The 19,380-nt window shown below is 35.6% G+C and overlaps 1 protein-coding gene and 1 pseudogene across 1 annotated transcript in view; one reads left to right on the forward strand and one right to left on the reverse strand.

Annotated features, from left to right (window-relative positions):
- Window positions 1–1,871, forward strand: part of LOC120217063 (laccase-14-like) — a 44,888-nt gene extending 43,017 nt beyond the window's left edge. Inside the window, exons 4-5 of the mRNA XM_039214286.1 lie at window positions 1,355–1,465; window positions 1,562–1,871. Of these exons, the coding sequence (XP_039070217.1) occupies window positions 1,355–1,465; window positions 1,562–1,860 (410 nt within the window). The 3' untranslated portion in view covers window positions 1,861–1,871. The remainder of the gene's footprint in view (window positions 1–1,354; window positions 1,466–1,561) is intronic.
- Window positions 1,872–9,830: 7,959 nt separating this feature from the next.
- On the reverse strand, window positions 9,831–18,689 carry LOC120217060 (annotated as a pseudogene).
- Window positions 18,690–19,380: the final 691 nt, after the last annotated feature.

Consider the following 19,380-nt stretch of genomic DNA (forward strand, 5'->3'; position numbering starts at 1 on the left):
ATAGGCATAAATCATAAGTATCGATACGTTTTATATCAGTATCGACACTTTTATTCCAGTATGCTTCTCAAACAATTTGCACGCAAAACGTATCAATACATATATATAAAGTATCGATACTTATAATTTCGAAATCTATTATTTTAAAATAATAGGTTAATTTACAATGAAAACAATAAAAGTATATAGGTATAATGATAATAGGTGTAAACATCAAGTATCGATATAAATGTATAAAGTATCGATACGTGAAATTTCGAAACCTATTACAATGTACACGATAAATGTTTCTACAGGTATAATGAAAGTAGACGTAAATGTAATTAACAATGTACACGGTAATATATTGATAATATTGAAAACAAATCAAATAATTAACCTATTTTGTTATCGTCAGATTTCTAAGGCTTCATCACTTTAAACAAATGTTACCTATTACATTAAATAAGTGCTACTTGTTATGTTATTATGGTTGATAATGTTTCCAGTAATTAACCTATTTTGTTGTCGTCGAATTACTAAGACTCTATCAACTTAAACTTTGGTAACAATTTAGACGTTACCTAATATGTTGATAATATTGATAACAAATCAAGTAATTAACTTATTAAGAAATCCATCAAACCCAAAAATATTACAAAACACGGGGAGAACTAAAACATACAGATACATGGAGAAAAAAACGGCTTCTCAAAAGCAAGGGTTGATGTGGTTAACAGGGCTTTTGTTCCTGAATATCCTTGTGTTATCCAGTGCTGATGTCCTATATTACGAATTCTTTGTAATTAGTTTCTTGCATCTTCCTTCTGTTGTGTTATTTACAGGTATTGCAGAAGTTTGATTCTGGGTTGGTTTCTTCTATCTGTTTAAATTAGTTGCAAGAATTCCATATTACAAAGCTGTGTAGCACAAACATCTTGACCGTAAATGGCAGCTTCCCAGGGCCTAAGATTCGGGCTCGTAGAGGGGACACAGTTTTTGTCAATGTCCACAATCAAGCAAACAGCTCTGTTTCCATCACGTGGTAAGATTATATTCAACGTTTACACAGTTTTCGTCAGCTTTTACGAGTTCATGATGAATCAAATATATGTGTTTTTGTAGGGAGGGCATTGAGGATTCAAATAATGGTCCAAATCAATTAATCCAGGCAGGCAGAAATTTCACTTACGAGATTGACTTATACGACGAGATAGCGACTCTATTGTGGCACGCTACCAGTGCATGGGCTAGCGCCACCGTCCACGGCACCTTTGTGGTTTTGCCGGCTGCCAATGGAGACTACCCTTTCCCTATGCCTGATTCCTATAAAACAATCATAATCGATGCTTGTCTGAATCTTAACACTTTTCAGGAGAATGGTTCAGGCAAGAGTTAACGGAAGCCAATCAAACCATAGCTCCTGGCCAAGCCGATGCTTGCACGATCGATGGCCATCCTGGAGAAACAACTGGATGTAGCAACGGTACGTGTATGCACTATATACTGTTTTACACTTTTTATGCATTAACTTTTCCCCTATAATCAGACAATTTTGATAATTGTTTTTTTAATGTTGCAGATACAACGTTTGAGTATCAAGTAAATTACCAGGGTCTTTACATTGTTCCCATAATAAATGCTGTTAATGAAACAATGGAGTTTGGTGTCGCATCCCAAAGTCTCACCATTATTGGACACGGAGGGGCTTACAGCCGACGTTCCTTTACAAATTCGCTAACCCTGGCCCCACATCAAGTGATTGATGTTTTGTTGTGTGCGAACCAAAATCTGGGCCATTATTACATAACTGCTCGACCTTCCTCCGACGCCACACGATCTACCGCTGGAATTCTGCGATATGCCACCACTAGTACTTGATTTTACTTGGACGGTTTTTGATTCCGATGCTAAGGGTTTGATCAATATGGTTGATGTTAAAATAAGTGATTCGATATGGATGAACCTGTGGAATTAAGTTTTGTTTTTCCTTAATAATTTGTTGTTAGAACGATGACTTGTTGATATAGTGTAGTTATAAATGGTTTTATTGCAAAATATAATCAAAATTTATGGGGTTGTTCATTTTTAAGATTTAATTAGATCGAGTTATCCTTCAAATCTAATAAAAATATATCAAGATCTAAAAGTTTTTGGTTATATTCAAATAAAATAAATTTATTAGCATTTAATTGTAACACAAATCAGATTGGATTGGTTGACTTGAAGTGAAGAAATTTTTTCAGACGTTGATATGAATTAGATCTACTCAACCTTCCTTTTGGTTCATGAATAGATTTAAAGTATTGTTTTAAAAGAAGGTTTAATATAGATTTCTAAAGTATATCCAAATTCATCTTTAGTGTTTCAAGAATTTGTTATTAAAAATGTCTAATGTTTCAAACATTACATTTTTAGGTATAAGTGTTATATGACATATAACACATATAAAATTTAAAAATATTATTTAAAAAATATACAATTTTAGGTACCTAAATTATACTCAAATTAACTTTTGGTGCCTTAAGAATTTTTCGTTAAAAATAGTTGTCTAACGTTTTTCTTTTAAAATTTTAGATGTCTAAAGTTATATTTTTTAATTGGCTTAATATACTTTTTAGTGCCTAAATTATACCTCAAAATATAATTTGGTGCTAAAGATTTTTTTGTTAAAAATAGATGCCTAATGTTTCCAACGTTATACTTTTAGATGTTTAAACTATAATCACACATTAAATTTTGTCGTTATCTAACATTGGTCGCCCTCATTTTTTTAAATTAAGAATATTATTAATTTAAAAAATCTAAAGTTTTCTGAAATTTAAAAAAACTCTGAAACTCTAAAATCCTTCATTCTAACTCTTATACCAGCCATCACCGATAATTACCAACTGCCTTTATCATTATCGAACGACTACCCACTCATCACGTCAAACTTCTATTGCCAATCATCCCTCTTTCATTATTCGAATCTCCCTAAATCTATGAATTCCTAAACTTAAAAACCCAACCTAAAATTTGGGGATTATCTAATAAATCTCATAAACACAAATTATCCGATAAATATTTATAAAAACTAATCCATACTTTGATACCAGAGGATTTGGGAAACGAAAACAAGCCAGGGGAGGAGATTTGGGAAGGGTTGCGCAGAGGGATAGTAGGGAGGTAGGATGATATCACAAACGCATGTGGTGAATTAGGGAAATTAGGGTTCATGAGCAAGAAAAATGAATTAGGGATTTTGCAAATTGGGATTGTGTTCAACCAGGAATGCACGATGAAGGCAACGGAGTTCTTACCAAGGGTCAAACGACATCGTGGGGAGTGAAGGCAACGGCAACATTCTGGAGAACGACAAAAAGAGTTAGGCTGATCACAAAAGAACTAGGCCAAGAGAAAATATGGGAGCAGACCAAGGGAGTGTCTACCAGAATTGAGATGAACCAGATCAGCAGGGAATCTGTAAGAAAAAAAATTGTTAGGAATTACAGCTGGCAATAACCAACTTGGTACAATGTATAGAATAAAAGGAAATCTACTGATGTATTAAGCTATCTCTGAAAAATCAATGAAATTTCTACATTTCTTTCACCTCTTCTTCTATTTCTAAATCTCCTTCTATCTTTAAACGTAACAATTGGTATCCAGAGCTCGGTTGATTGATCTCAAAAAGTTGGAAAAAAAATTCTAAGCTGGGTAAGACAGAGAAATCCCAAAGGATAGTTGAAACCAGATCAAGTGAATCGCAGGAACCTATAGAGAACCACAGAAGATACTATTCCAAAGTGGTGAACGGCGCAACAAGCTCGTTGGGAGGAACGTTTTTCCTCGCTAGAAGCTACTTCAACAGAAACAAGAGGTTATCTTCAGAGAATTCTCCAGCTGATGGCCAAAAGTGCTGAGGAGGTTGAATTGTTGTTGACTCTTGGGAGTAATCCGAAAGCAGCTGAAAAAATGACAGGTAAATGTGAAGCTAAATTACCTACTGAAATCACTGTGCTTAATGAACATGGAAAGTATTCTTTTAAGCCCGCCCTCAAAATCAGAGATTTTGGCATCTAAACTCATTTACCTCGTTCTTCTCTTAATACTGCTAGTCAGTTTATGAATGCATCAATAGGAGGTAATGCTGGGCAATTGGGAGAACCATCTAATATTGCACAATAGGGAAGTGTGGACAAAGATAATGGCAGTCCTCCCTCAAATGTTTATGTTCCTAGACCAAGGGTAGAACTTCCATTTTTTGATGTATGAACCCTTGAGTTGGATGAAAAGGTGTTAGAAACTTTTCAATATTTTTACTGTTCCTGAACACTAAAAAATCGAAGTTGCAACTATGTATTTGTGGGGTAGGGCAGAAGCTTGGTTTGACACTTAAATAATGTAAAAGAACAGGGTAACTTGGCACGAATTTGTCACAGATTTATGTCATCGATTTTGTGATAAAGAACAAACTGATTTGATTGATGAATTTAGTAAGCTAATGCAGAAGACGTCAGTGGAAAATTATCAAGCCAGATTTAAGGAACTTCAGCCCTTCATGCTACAAGTTGAGTGAAGGATATTTTGTTTCCAGTTTTATTAGTGGACTTAAGGTTGAGCTTAAGCACAAAGTGAAGGTGCTAGAGCTGAAACGGTGGTTGAAGCTTGTCAAAAGGAAAAACTATACGAACTTTCCTTGGAGGTTGAGGGTTTAAAGATGAGGGTTCCTTACAAAACCAACACTTTTACTCCAGGTTTGTTCAAAGATCTACTCTAGTTTCGATAAAGAATATTCAGAAGCCTAGTTCTGTTCAAAATACTGCGAACCAAAATTTGGTTGAATATCGTAGGCAACATAACTCTGTTTCAAGTGTGGGGACAAATTTCAAACCTGGTCACCAATGCAAACAAAAACAACTAAATTCAATGGACGAGGAGGACGGACTGGAAATTAGGGTAGAAACAGGAATTGATACTGATGAATTACTATACACTACTCAGGTAGAAGTGACAGAAGAACCTTTGGAAATTTTGATAAATGCTTTGACAGGAATCGTGGGACATAGCACAATCAGAATTCAGGGCACCATTGGTACTAGATCACTCAATATTTTAATTGATAGCGGAAGTACACATATTTTCGTTACACTTTATTGGGATAACGAAGGCACTGAAGTGGTTCAAATTGCTCTATTAATCATAATAGTGGTTAACGGTGAAAGGTTGCAAAGTACTGCACGAAGTAATCAATTAAAATGGTACATTTAGGGTCACGTTTTTACACATGATTTCAGTGTTTTAAAAATAGAAGGGAGCAATATGGTTTTGGCGGTTGATTGGCTATCGAGGTATAGCCTCATTTTCGAGGATTTCCGTAAAAAAAACGTTGCAATTTCATAAAGGAGACAGATTATTTTACAGGGGATACACAAGAATCATGGGATCAAGCTAATTTCAAATGAGGAAATGCAGAAACTAACTTGCAAACATCCTGATGCTACAGGAGAGATATTGGTGAGTGCTGAAGTATCTATGATTGATGATCACCTTGTTGTCCAGCCCCTCTTTGTCCAGCCCCTCTTAGATGAATACCAGCAGATATTTGATGAATCTCAGGGCTTACCTCCTATGCGGTCTCATGACCATACAATTACCCTTAAATCAGATGCACCCCTATTAATTTACGGCCCTATCACCTTCCTTGTCAGAAAAAGTCAGAAGTTGAGAAACAAATTAAGAAATTGTTGGCAGCCTCAGTGATTCAAACCAGCAAAAGCCCTTTCGCTTCACCCTGTTTGCTGGTTAAAAAGAAAGATAGTAGTTGGCGATTTTGCGTGGAATACAAACAACTTAATCAATGGACTATCAAAGATAAATTTCCAATTCCTATAATAGAGTAGATAAATTTCCAATTCCTATAATAGAGGACTTACTCGATGAATTGATTGGTTCTACCTATTTTTCTAAGATCGACCTACGCTCTGGATATTGGATAATTCAGATCAGACCAGAGGATATTCACAAGACTGCTTTTCAAACTCATCAAAGCCACTGTGTTCAAGGTTATGCCCTTTGGACTAACTAATGCTCCTATCACCTTTCAAGCTTTGGTCAATAATATGTTTGGGCCTTATCTCAGAAAATTTGTTTTTGTGTTTTTCAACGAAATATTGGTCTATAGTTCATCACTGGAGGCACATTTACAATATTTGAGGACTGTCTTGGAAGTTCTTCGAGAGAATCAACTATTTGCTAGGAAAAATAAGTGTTTCTTTGCCCAACAAGAAGTCGAATACCTTGGTCATATTATTTCCCCTTTGGGAGTAGCGACCAATCCTACGAAAATAGAAGCTATGCGAAATGGGAAGCAACCAAAGACCCTAAAGTCTCTGCGAGAATTTTTGGGCCTCACAGGTTATTATAGCCTATTCATTCGTAATTATGGAAAAATCAGTTGACCCTTAACGAATATGCTGAAGAAAGATGGGTTAAAATGGTCCTAAGAGGCCAAAATGGCTTTAGAAACATTAAAAATGGCTATGTGTAGTGCTCCGGTGTTGGTTTTGCCTGATTTCAGTAATCAATTTTGCTTGGAGACGGATGCCAGCTCTAAAGGCATTGAGGCTATTTTATCTCAAGGGGTAGGCCTGTTGCTTATCTAAGTATGGATTTAGGACCGAGGCATACTGATAAATGTTTTTATGAAAAAGAATACCTCGCTATATTGATGGTTGTGAGTAAATGAAGACATTATCTTGAAGGCAGACCATTCATCATAAAAACGGATCATGAACCTTTGAAGCACTTGTTGGAGCAGAAATTGATCGCGACAATTCAAAAGAAAGGATTTACGAAATTTTTGGGGTTGGATTACGAGATACAATACAGAAAGGGTAATACAAATTTAGTGGCTGATGCACTTTCGAGAAGTTACGATGATGATTCAATGTTACAATTGCTTACTGCTACAAGAATTATTCCAGCTTGGGTTGAGGAAGTGGAAGCTTTTTATACAAATGATGATCTTGCAATTAAAATGATTACTGCCTTGACAGTAAAGCAGGATACCTTACAAGATTAGACCTTCAGCAAAGGAATTTTGCGTTTTAAAGCGAAAGTATACATTGGAAGTGAAGGAGGATTGAGAAAAGCCTTGGTTCAAACTATGCATGACTTTTTCCTTGGGGGGACACTGGTGGTCAAGCTACCTACCATCGATTAAAAGCCTATTTTTTTCTGACCAGGTCAGAAAGGTATGGTTCTAATACATGTGCAACAATGCAAGGTACGTCAACGAATCAAACCAGAACATGTTGGGAGGCCAGGTTTACTACAACCATTATCTATTGGTCTTGCCTACTTCACTAAAATATAATTTTATTTTAGTGATTGTGGATAAATTTACAAAGCACCACCACTTTATTGGTCTTGTCCATCCTTATACTGTTGTGGAGGTGGTAAAACAGTACCTAGATAATGTTTACAAATTGCATGGTCAGCCTCAAGTGATTATTTCGGATCGCGACATAACTTTTATAAGTTTGTTCTGGAAGGAATTCATGAAACAGTTAGGAACTTCAACGTTATTCAGTATTGCTTATCATCCTGAGACAGCTGGCCAGATAGAGAGAGTGAATCAATGCTTGGAACAATATTTGAGGGCCTTATGTTTTCTAAAACATAAGGACTGGACTAAATGGCTGCCACAAGCAGAGTGGTGGTATAACACAAATTATCACACTGCCATTGGAATTATCCCATTCGAAGCTATGTATGGTTACAAAATACAAACCCTTTTGTTATCCCATACTCTGAGTTCACCAGTACAAGAAGTTCAAGATATCGTGCAACAGAGAGATCAACTAAACAAGGTACTCAAAGATAATCTTCTCAAAGCACAACATCGCATGAAGCAAAATGCAGATAAGCACAGAATTGATAAATAATTTTAGGTTGGAGATAAGGTATACCTAAAACTGCGGCCATATCGCCAAACGTCGGTGTCCTTTCACAAGAACTTGAAGTTTGCTGCTAGATTCTATGAACCCTATAAAATCATAGATAAAATCGGTTCAGTTGCCTATCGGTTACAATTACCTCCTATAACAAGAATTCATCTTGTATTTCACGTTAGTAATGACGGTCAACTCCGAGTATATCCAGCCCTAGTCCTTGATAAAAGAATTGTGAAACGAAACAATCTTGCAGCCACTCAACTTATGATACAATGGTCGAATTTAGAACCAGAAAATGCAACTTGGGAGGACTATGCAGTTTTGAAACCACAATTTTCAGACTTCGATCCTTGGGGACAAGTATCCGCTACAAGTGTCATTTAAGGTTCGTGAGTAAAAAATGGGAATTAGGGATCTTGCAAATTGGGGATTGTGTTTAACCAGGAATGCACGATGAAGACAAAGGAGTTCTTACCAAGGGTCATCAAAACGACATCGTGGGGAGTGAAGGCAACAGCAGCGTTTTGGAAAATGACAAAAGGAGTTGGGTTGATCACAAAAGCACTAGGCCAAGAGAAAATATGGGAGCAGGCCAAGGGAGTGTCCACCAGAATTGAGAAGCAACCAAATCAGCAGGGAATCTGCAAGAAACGGGAAATTTGTTAGGAATTACAGCTGACAGCAACCAACTTGGTACAATGTATAGAATAAAAGGAAATCTACTGATGTACTAAGCTGTCTGAAAAATCAATGAAAATTATGCATTTCTTTCATCTCTTCTTCTATTTCTAAATCTCCTACTATTTTTGAACGTAACAGATGAGGGATGCGAGTTTAATTTTTTTTTCTTTTTTAAAAATATAATGTTTTTATTATTAAAAATATAACGGTAAATATCATTGGAAATTTATATATTTATTTTTAGCCAAAAAAAATCTTTAGGCGCAACTAAATCGTATTTAAGATATAGTTTAGACTAAAAATATATTAAGTATTTTTAATTATTTTTATTTTTAATTATAAAAATATTTTTTTTTAATTCAAACCCTCCCTCGTGTCGTCCCTCTCTCTCCTATCCCCCACCTCCTACGATGACAAAAGGGTTACTATCGGTTGTATTTTGTTCGAAGTATGATGAGAAGCTCAATGGTAACGGCCATGTAACGTACGATCAGCTGTAATCGTCCGTCGAAAACAACAAAGAAAAACTTAGAAAACCACAACCCTTTGCAATGTTTTTCACGACAATCGATGCAGTTTCACGGTGGGTGAGGGACTAGGTTTTAATAGCGGCGACAAGACATTTTTTATGGTGTCAACGGTGATGGCCACAGACTGACTATGGCCAATCAATAGTGGAATTTTAAGGTTTTTTTTTTGGTTTTTTTAATTATAATATTAAATCTTTTTTTAAATTTTATATGCGTGACATATGTCAGTTAAATATCAAATTTAACAACTGTTACGGTCCAAACTCTTAAAAGTGTAATGTTAGAAATGTTAGGCTCCTATTTATAATGAAAAATTCTTTAGGCACTAAAATTCAATTTAAAATATAATTTAAGCACCTAAAAGTATATTAGGCCTTAAAAAATAAAAAATAAAAATAATGATATGCACCTAAAAGTATAGAGAGAAAAATGTTATACACCTATTTTTAACGAAAAATTCTTTTAACACCAAAAGTCAATTTAAAGTATTGTTTAAACACTTAAAAGTGTATAGATACGTAAAAGAAAAATAAATAGTTAGTTTTCGTAAAAAGAGATTAATGAAACAAGCACACTCTTAAAAATGATAAAAATTCTCATTTGCAATATTTCCAAAATAATTCCTTCAAAAGGTAAATAATTTAAAGGCTGCAGATAGCAGAAATTAAGAAGGAAAATACATATAAATACAACAAAACAGAAGGTACCAAGAATACAAGCTGGTAGATGAAACTTTTCATTGATTTCGCATTCTCTGTCTTCCGAAACCATCGGCTCTTTACATTTCTCACTTAACCATACAAATTTATGAACATAATAAGATGAATGGTAGCTTAAACTATCCCCAGAAATTCGCTAAAAATTGCATGAAACTGGGGTTAGATGTAGACACATATATATACACAGCAATCTTAAATTGGTTGTAAAAATGAAGGTTGGTTCAAAGGAAAATGAGAAACAAAGAATACAGCAACTATGCAGAAATAGCATTTAGGGAATTGGGTTAAGAAAATGCATCATCTCTAGTATCACAGAGCTGACAAGGGTCACTGGATCCCACTGAACACCAATGATCAGGGACACTCAGAAAGTAAGTGGACATGAACTTTCTGAATCTTTTCTTATATTCCCTAGGAGAAATCACTGTGGGCAATAGATTCTTAGGGACAACCAATGAAGACTTGACCCATGTCTCCAGTTGTTTGTCCCATGTATACTGCCTTAGATAATCAATTATCCCACATACCAGCTCCTGCCCCTGCGTATCCACCCCAACAAGTAGAGAATAATCCATTACGTTGATCGACTGCAAATGAAAACACAAGAACACAATTCAGTCAAGACCTCGTTCTACATTTGTGAGATGTAACATACAAAGGATTTATATATATATATGTGTGTGTGTATATATATGATGGTCAGAGTAAGGACCAAGTTGAAAAAGAAAGAAGTTAAAGCTCACATCGAGGAAAGTTGTGTCATTCCATACAGCCCGTAGCAAGAGACGCTTGGCTTGATTACTAACATACAACGGAGAGGAATTCATGTCATTGACGAAGTTTTGATCCAAAAGAACGTCTCCAGATCCCTCGGCAGCTGAACTGAATCGAGCATGTAAGGCCCCTTTAAGATCATACAGACGAGTAAGATTTCTTCCAAAGGCAAGATTCTCCATCACCATAAGATCATGTCTCGACAACTCTTTCCCTGTTTTAGGCTGTCTTACTATTACCTGCAGAATGTTCAAATGTTCACGAGAATGAGCAAAGAATAAAAGTGATTTCATGTTTTGAAAATTATAAAAGAAAATTAAAGGAAACCTGATAAATGCCAAGAACTTTAGCAAGGCAAGTTTGGCTTCCAGAATCGAATGATTGATTCATGTACTTGAAATAATGTACAGCAAACTTCTCAAATGACTCATACTCAGTTTTCTTGATTTCCTTTATGATAAACCTTTCATCAAGTGTCTTAGCGAAAATGGACTTGCTCTTCCCTCCTTTGGCTTCCCAATTTTTGCAACGGCTAAGAGAAGCAATATAATCAAGCTCTGATGGGCAGCACCGCTCTCGAAGATCACGGAATTGGTTAGCATATAAACAAAATACCAAGTATTTACCCTTCCCAAGTGATCCCGAAACCCCTAGAGAAACCTCTATGTTATGAGCATCAGGAGGAACTAGAGAATCCAACAAGTTTAACCCATCAAAGCTGGAGAAGCGCGACTCTTCTGAAGAAATGCTCAGCCTAGAAGCAGAATCTGAATCACAGGAACCAGTGGACGACCAATGCAGGGATGTTATAGTAGGAGCTCGACTTAGGCTACGTAAACTTTCAATTAGTTTATCTCTCCTCCCATCCTCATTGGACAATTCTGTTACAGTAGGCATATCTTTCAGCAATGTTAATGCACAAGCAATTATACTTGAGAGTTCACCTTCATAATCTGACACTATATAATCATTGGTTCCTAGAGGTATGTGTAGCCTTGATGCTTCATCCCTGATTAATTGATGGCCTGTGGGTATTACTGATGGAGTATAACTTCTGATGGATTCAGACCTGGGGACATTTCCTCTTAGAAGATCCTTCATATATATCTGTCTGATTTCAGAAGAAGGCATCCAGAACCATCCGTTTATGTTTTCTAAACTGGATAGTAGTGAACATGAAGATCCACCACTCCTGCTTGAATCAACTATAGAATCATTGTAGTCAAGGTCTGTAGAAATTGGGATTGTTCTATCCACTTGTAAATGACCTGACATAGGTGCATCCTCTGCTTGATGATTTTCATCACCAAAATTTGGACAAACAGAAATATTAGGTGCCACAATGGACCCTGGCTTGGATGATTCCGTGGGGCACACACAACCCGCTGTTGGCTTTTCAATGTTTTCAACCTCAGTGAAACGGCCGTGTACGCAGTCACATCCTTCGGATTTTTTAACAGGAATGTTTGAAGATAATTCATCACCTGAAAATTCATTTATTTCAATAAATGAGTCTGAATAAGCTTTCAGATTACCAGGATTTTCAGATGCTTTATCATCATTCACGGGTTTATTTTCCCCATCACTGTCCCCTCCATCAGCAGTACTTGTATGCAACTTCACTGGTTCCGACACCGCTTTGTTGTTGGCTCCAATGATTACTACTGTAGGATCAGGCAATAGCAGAGAATGCAGGCGTCGATCCCAAATTAATGATTCCAGAAGAAGGTCCCACCTTACTCTGTTCAAGCTGAGGAGTTTGTGAGAACCCAAGTTTACACTCCCATTATTTGCAACAGCATTCTGAACGCTTAGCTGCAATTTTTTCAATGATACATATGAATTAGAGACACATTAGCTCAACTAAATACTGCAGCCAAAACAAATATCAATTAAAGCAGTGGTTTCAATTATGAACTACACGGCAGAGCAACAATTTCTTTGTTGATTTGATATCATGTATACTAAAAATTATAGTACAATCAAGTTTCACTGGTGATAACAATCTGTTGAAACAGGGAAACAAACAAAAGCACACACTCATAATAAAGATGACAGTATCTCACACAGTACTGAAGAGGATACATAGTTGCTTGAAGGCAATTGATGAATAAAAAGTGAAACCAAGAGCACCCAATAACATATCAGAAAGAAGAGAAACTAACTTCAAATTCAGAAGCTTCCAGCTTCAGCATCTCTTCAACATCAGAGAACACTTTTAAGGAACCTTTAAGGTTTAAAATTGAGCCCTCAAACTGAATCCTTATGTGATCCAAAAAGGTTGCAACCTCTCCAAATATTATCCTTCTTTTTGTGTAAACCTAAAGAAAATATCAACACCAATTCAAACATATTAACATGCGTTAGTGTTGGTGAGAGGACATGGGGGATATGAATTTTGCCACAGAATAAATATATGTCAGAAATCAAATCACAGCGAGAACGGAATCTACACATACATTCTCAAATTCTTCCTTCAGCCAATATGGTCTAATTGACCTGCTAAACTCTAGTCCTTGTGGAGGCATGGACACAGTATAAGCGGTAACTGTAGAATAACTAAACATTGCAACCATAGGGCCTAACCTGCAGTTTCATTAACATAAGAAATAAGAGTAAAAAAAGTCTCTGAGCATAAGAAACTATAAACCTTCCCAACTCCTGCTAATAGGTATTGCCACAAACATTTAAAATCACAAGCTGTTACTATAAAACATAAAAGGCCCAAGTCTAGAACAGAAAGGACAAAGTTTCCTGTTTCTATAATACATTTGAAAGTAATTTATTATTGTTAAATGGAAATGGAAGGAGTAATCCATACCCAAAGAAATATAGGAAGTCCTTATGGAGAGAATGGCCACAGCTGGATAATCCGTAGGATGAATAGTGTTCGGAAAAACTTAACTCCAAGAACTTTCCAAATGAGAGACCACGTGCGGTGGTTGAAATTAAAACTCTTTTAGTAGATTTTGACATTCCATTCCCGTTTTGGCACTTGCCACAACGACTCCACATCCAGAGTTTTCCCCCTGGTTCCCCAGGTAAATGCTTAGGAAGCCGTTTAACTTGTATTGTCAGCTGCTTATTATGATGTGCATAATAGTAGAAGTGAGCTTCTGGGAGTTCACCACATATAGTACATTGCCTTCTCTGCAAAAGTCAAAAACTTCCATCAGGGGGACTGGAAAACTCAACAGTACCATGACTCGTCAAGAACCACATACTGGAGAAAACTGCACAAGTTATTATGTAAAAGAAAAAGAAGAGAACTCTGGAAAAGAAATCCGAGAGACCTGATTGAGTAAATTATCTCGAAGGAACTTCCCAAGAGGAACATCAAAATTCCTGTAGAACACTATATGGCTAAAACGGCTTTGCTCGCACATAGTCCCCTTTAAAACATTTCGGCTAGACATAAGAACCAAAATACTTTGTGAATCCAACATTGTGTTGATGTTCTCCTTATTTTTCATTTTATCTTCATTATTATCACCATTAGCATCCAAGTCAAGTAAGGTTTCAGAGGAAGCCGGAAAAGATTGAGGTTGTCCATCATCAAGGGATTTCTCTTCATCATGACCACATTTAGATTCCAAATCATATTGCTCTGAGACCTCTAAACTTTTCAATGTGGGAACTGCTTCTGTGAGCTTTGTCTCCCCCTCATTTAATCCAAAATACGTAGACAATGACCGATAAGGATCGGTGGATGTAAGAGAAAAATTGTTTCCAATTACTTTCTTCAGAGAGGCGGAAATAGATGACAACCCAGAGAAAATGGCTGGATTATATGGCTCCAAGGATAAAGCAGAACTATCATGTAATCCTGACTTCACAATTTGATCATCATTTACATGGTAACCTTCTTCATGAAATCCATTGGAGATGGGAATGTCAATTTCATTTGAACCATTTTCAGCAGTAGAATCATCGAGACAAGTAGCACTCGTGTTACAAATCTCCAATGTATGGGATTCCTGATTTGTTGGCAACACATCTGCTATTCCAGTTGAAGGAATTGTAGAGAACATTGCCTTCTGATCAATAAGGAAGGAAGTTTCAAGAATTAAATGATGTGCCATGACAACAGCATACTGAACAACACACTTAATCTTTTTCAGTTCTTCAGAATGACTTCCTTTCAGCAAAATCTGCAACATCATGATATCAACTTAACAAGAAAGTACACAGACAGGAACATGCCATAGTTATGCCAGAAAGAAACAAATGAAGAAGCTTATTATCCGGCAGATAGCATCAGATCAAACATCTTAGGACCACAGATCAACCATGAGTTATTTATGATAAATAGGAGGGTAAGAATTGATAATGTGTAAAGTGCCTATAAATGAACATTTTTAAAATGTATTTGGCTTAAGTTAAAATGCTTAGGAGAAAATCAAATTAATGTAACATACAACAAATTAGCTGAATGTATGTACGTAATTTAATATGTATCATAGTTGAATATTTTAGTAGCTTTGGTTAATGAGGTTTGAAGCTGAAGGCCTTGTCCTATTCCATGAATGTCAGAACTAGTAAAAATACTGTAAAACGTCTAAAGCCCTCCTATTTAGAAGTTTTACAATGAAAAGAAATAAAGAATAAGTTGTTAAAGGAATGATTCTTTTTATTAGAGCTGCATACGTTTTCTCATATATAGACCACTCAGAGCATATTAGCAGTGCTCACATTCATCATCTAACTCTATCTTGCTTCCCGCGCACAAGTGCATGTGTATTTGTATTTGTATTTACACAAGAACATGCCGGTGAATCATGACTACTCGGGAAAACAGAATAAAAAGAAAGAAAGACACAGAAGAATAGGTCGTCAACTTACAGTGCAACAAACACGTTTAGGACAACCCTCAAGAAACATCAATGTTTTACTTGGCCTTTTTCCCCCTTCACCAGAGCAAGCATGTTCTTCAACAAACTTTTCAATATGGAAGGAATCACACTGCTTATAGGATTCATTCTGCTTTTGGTTTAGATTAATCAAATGATCAGACAGTATTATTGGTGAGCCAGTACAGCATGCAACTCTCTTGAGACGATGTAGCTTCATGTCAAACACCAGTGTGATACCTTTGGAAAGAACACACTCTTGAACATCACGGGAAACAGATTTCTCCACCAATATCACACTTGGATGACACATATCTATCATCTCGCTTAGAGCTTTCATATGACTTTTTTCCTGTTTTAAAGGGTCAACGATCAGAAACAGAGTAGAAAACTTCTGTATTACAAAAATCAGAATTCATTTTTCCATTGTACCTCATCTAGTGAACTTAATGAAGACAACCCACTTGAGGACTGACCGAGGGCTCCCTGAATTAGTAATAGACTTGGGTTCTTGAACTTAGTTTGCATGTGCTTATGAGCAGTATGCTTTTTGAAGACCAAGCCCTTGATTAATTGGCTGCAAAAAAATTGTTAAATTACAGGTTCAACTGTTCAAGAGATGAATCCTATAGCGGCAATAACATTAATTTTCTATTATAATCAGGTGTTTCAATTAAAGCACGAAAGATGTTGATTTTCACGCAAGCTCTAACATATTCATGCAATATAATTTTAAACAGTATATCGAGATAGTATCACCTTTGACTGCGAGAACCAGTTGCAATGCATTTCACTTTCACGCATCCGTCTGGACCAATTGCATTACCATCAATTGAATCATGTTTCAAATATAGAGCGGCTTCCAAAGATAAAGAAGTAACTACATCCACCCAACCATCATTGTCCTTCACGGAACAAGCAACATCCACAGATTTCAGAAGTTGACTGACAATAGCTTTGAACTTCCCATTTATCACCTCTCTCATTGCCCTTTGTTTTTCCTCTTTAAACCTGTAGAGTCCAGCGCCCAAATCTGTATGACTCAAGGAACTTGGTTTCCCCCATTTTATGCCATCTCCGCATTCGTCATCCTCATCGTCATCGTCATAAGCCAGGGTATTCTCCAAATCATCATCTGGATCTTCAGGTTCTGGAGGTTCCCAAATTTTACTATATATTTCACCATTAATACATTGAGGAACTCCACTTTCTTTGACAAAAGGCGAATTTTCAATAACATTTTCTTTTGCTGCTTGCTCGTTACTAGTTTTTGTTTTCTCACCATCTCTAACTATGTCCATTCCATTGCTATTTATCTCATCCCTCGAGTTGCTTTCTGTAATCATAATCGAGCTATCAAATCTCTCCACGGGCCTTCTGAGCTCCGGTTGCATCGATTTGGCGGACAATAGGGCTCCCCATGACTAATTTTTGGACCAAACTCTTGCTCACCCTCAACCCTGAGAAATATCAAATATAAATAAGGACATGTGTGTATATATGTATATTCAGGGTCACACATACATATAATCACGTCTGCAATTAATAATGACAATAAGTATAACAGAAAGCAACATAACAGAACAGAAGAGCTCCTACCGATCGTATGAGTTCATATCATCTGAAAAATCACCTGACAGAACAGGATACAAAATTTAAATTAGTTATCTCAAAATGGGATAACGATAATTTAACAAATAAAAAATAGATGGATACTAACTGCAGCTAGAGTATGAACGATCACTGCTAGACAATGAAGAAGCTGGACTGATCAATGTTGTTGAATATGGAGTATTACCATCACGGTTTACAAATTCTCTTCCTTGCCTCTCCCAACATAATTTACACGGCCGAATCGGGTCTCCATTACGAGAGATGAAAGCATTACCGTTCTCGTGTTTCCTCTTGTCCTTGCTGGACTTCGTAAGTTCAGCACCACAGCTGTGACACATTCTACACATCTGATGAGATAAAAACTCCAGAAAACTCAATCACCTACTGGATAAGAAGGGGAGATAAGTTTGTTATGCAAAATAATGTAAATTGTTCTAAATCACTAAACTCCATTTAGACATTAAGATCATCATATTGAGTAAATCAAACTCTTCAGTAAGGCACTGAGATTCACATCTACTTACAAAGGATAAAATTATTTCTCTGAGAAATTTTTAAATGAAGTCCATTTATTAAAACATTAGATAATCAACTTACAAGTTTTGAATCAAAAAGAAAATGAAAAGTTAATTGCATGTTAATATTTTATCCGAAAAGTATCAATTTTACATTTCCCTTGTATATATGTCGCATAAAAATAATATTTATTATCATATCCCACCATATCTGTGTCCTAATTTTCTAAAAACTCCTATCAGTGTTCCCATGTAAACCTGCAAGTCTACATGCGTTTCAAAAATGAATCAGGAATTTTAGAGAGTATTTCTCACCCTTTAGAAGTATTTATGCCATGAACACAAGGAAACCATCATATTATAGAGATCGAAAGGAACATAAAGCGTGGGGATAAATTCCCAGAAATTCAGGAAACAAACAAGTTAAAAAAACCACCAAAGAATTGTGATGATCCTTACACTAAATCCATGTTTATTGATCAAAAAGAAAATCAGAGTCCAAAACCTGAAAACTATTGATCAAATACAATGAAACAAAATAGAGTAAACAGAGAACACGGTATCAGATCAAACATTGTTCATTGGAAACAGTGACAACATACTACAATTTCAAGAATTATAAAAAAAAAAGTGAATAAATATACACACACTAGAACAAGAAGAAAACGATGATACCAACATCCAAAACTGAACTGCAATCTTAAACAAAAGAAGGAAAAGGGATTGATTTTCAAAGCCGGTTGATCTGGAAAATGGATGAAGTCTTCAAAACATCACCTTCTGAATTTCCAAAAACCAGTAACTGTTTCAAAATTTTCCGAAATAAACAAAGCTACCAATGCTTCAGCACAGAATTAAACAATACAAAAAGGAAAATGATAGTTAAGCCAAACTAAAAACAATTCAATGAACCCAAAGATGAAGGCAACAAATTTGCAAACAATGAGTTAGAAATTCAAATACTTACTGTTAAAGCAATCCAAAGAACAAAGATTTGGGCATCATGACCTCTAATCCAATCCCAAGCATAATGATTTTCTGTTTCTCTCCACAGAAAGCAAGGATATTTAATAAATAAAAGCAAGGAAAACAATAGAAATGAATTCAGGAAACAATGCAGAGAAGGATTGAGGAAGAAAGATAAATCAATTTCAAGAAAGGTATTTAACAGTGGGCTCCACTCACTGTTGTTTTTTGAATTTGAAACTTTTGAACTTTATTAATGGTAGATCTGGATTTGTGTCCAAGTAATGGAGGAAGATACACATTTATTGTAACAAAAATCTTCTTTTTTATATATGCATGAATGAGTTGTGCTTAAGCATGATGCATGATTGTTGATGAACTAAGCCTGTATTAGAAAATTTGGCTAAATAGGTTTAATGGTTTATTACAAAGTTATCTCATTCTTCGAAAAACTTAATTTATACTTAATAAAATTCGTATTTATAAGACCGGATAATAACCTGTCAGGTACTCGTTATTTTGCATTTATGACAACCAAAATCAGATTTTTTTCCATATTAATTTGAGCAATAATTAGGTCATAAATATTTTCATTACCTCTTGTTCACACGTTTCCTACGAATATTTATTACCATTGATTATATTTTATTTTATGCAATATTTTCATCGATTAAAAAATACATTTGAGAAATAAAATAATATTTTCAGTATGACTTAATTGTAATCATAAAACTATATATTGTAATAAATATATAAATTTTGCTTTCAATATTTAATTTCATAAATATAATTTTCAGTATAATAAATAAATT

This window comes from Hibiscus syriacus, unplaced genomic scaffold (genome assembly GCF_006381635.1).
Source record: "Hibiscus syriacus cultivar Baekdansim isolate YM2019G1 unplaced genomic scaffold, ASM638163v2 tig00110177_pilon, whole genome shotgun sequence".
Lineage (NCBI taxonomy): Eukaryota > Viridiplantae > Streptophyta > Magnoliopsida > Malvales > Malvaceae > Hibiscus > Hibiscus syriacus.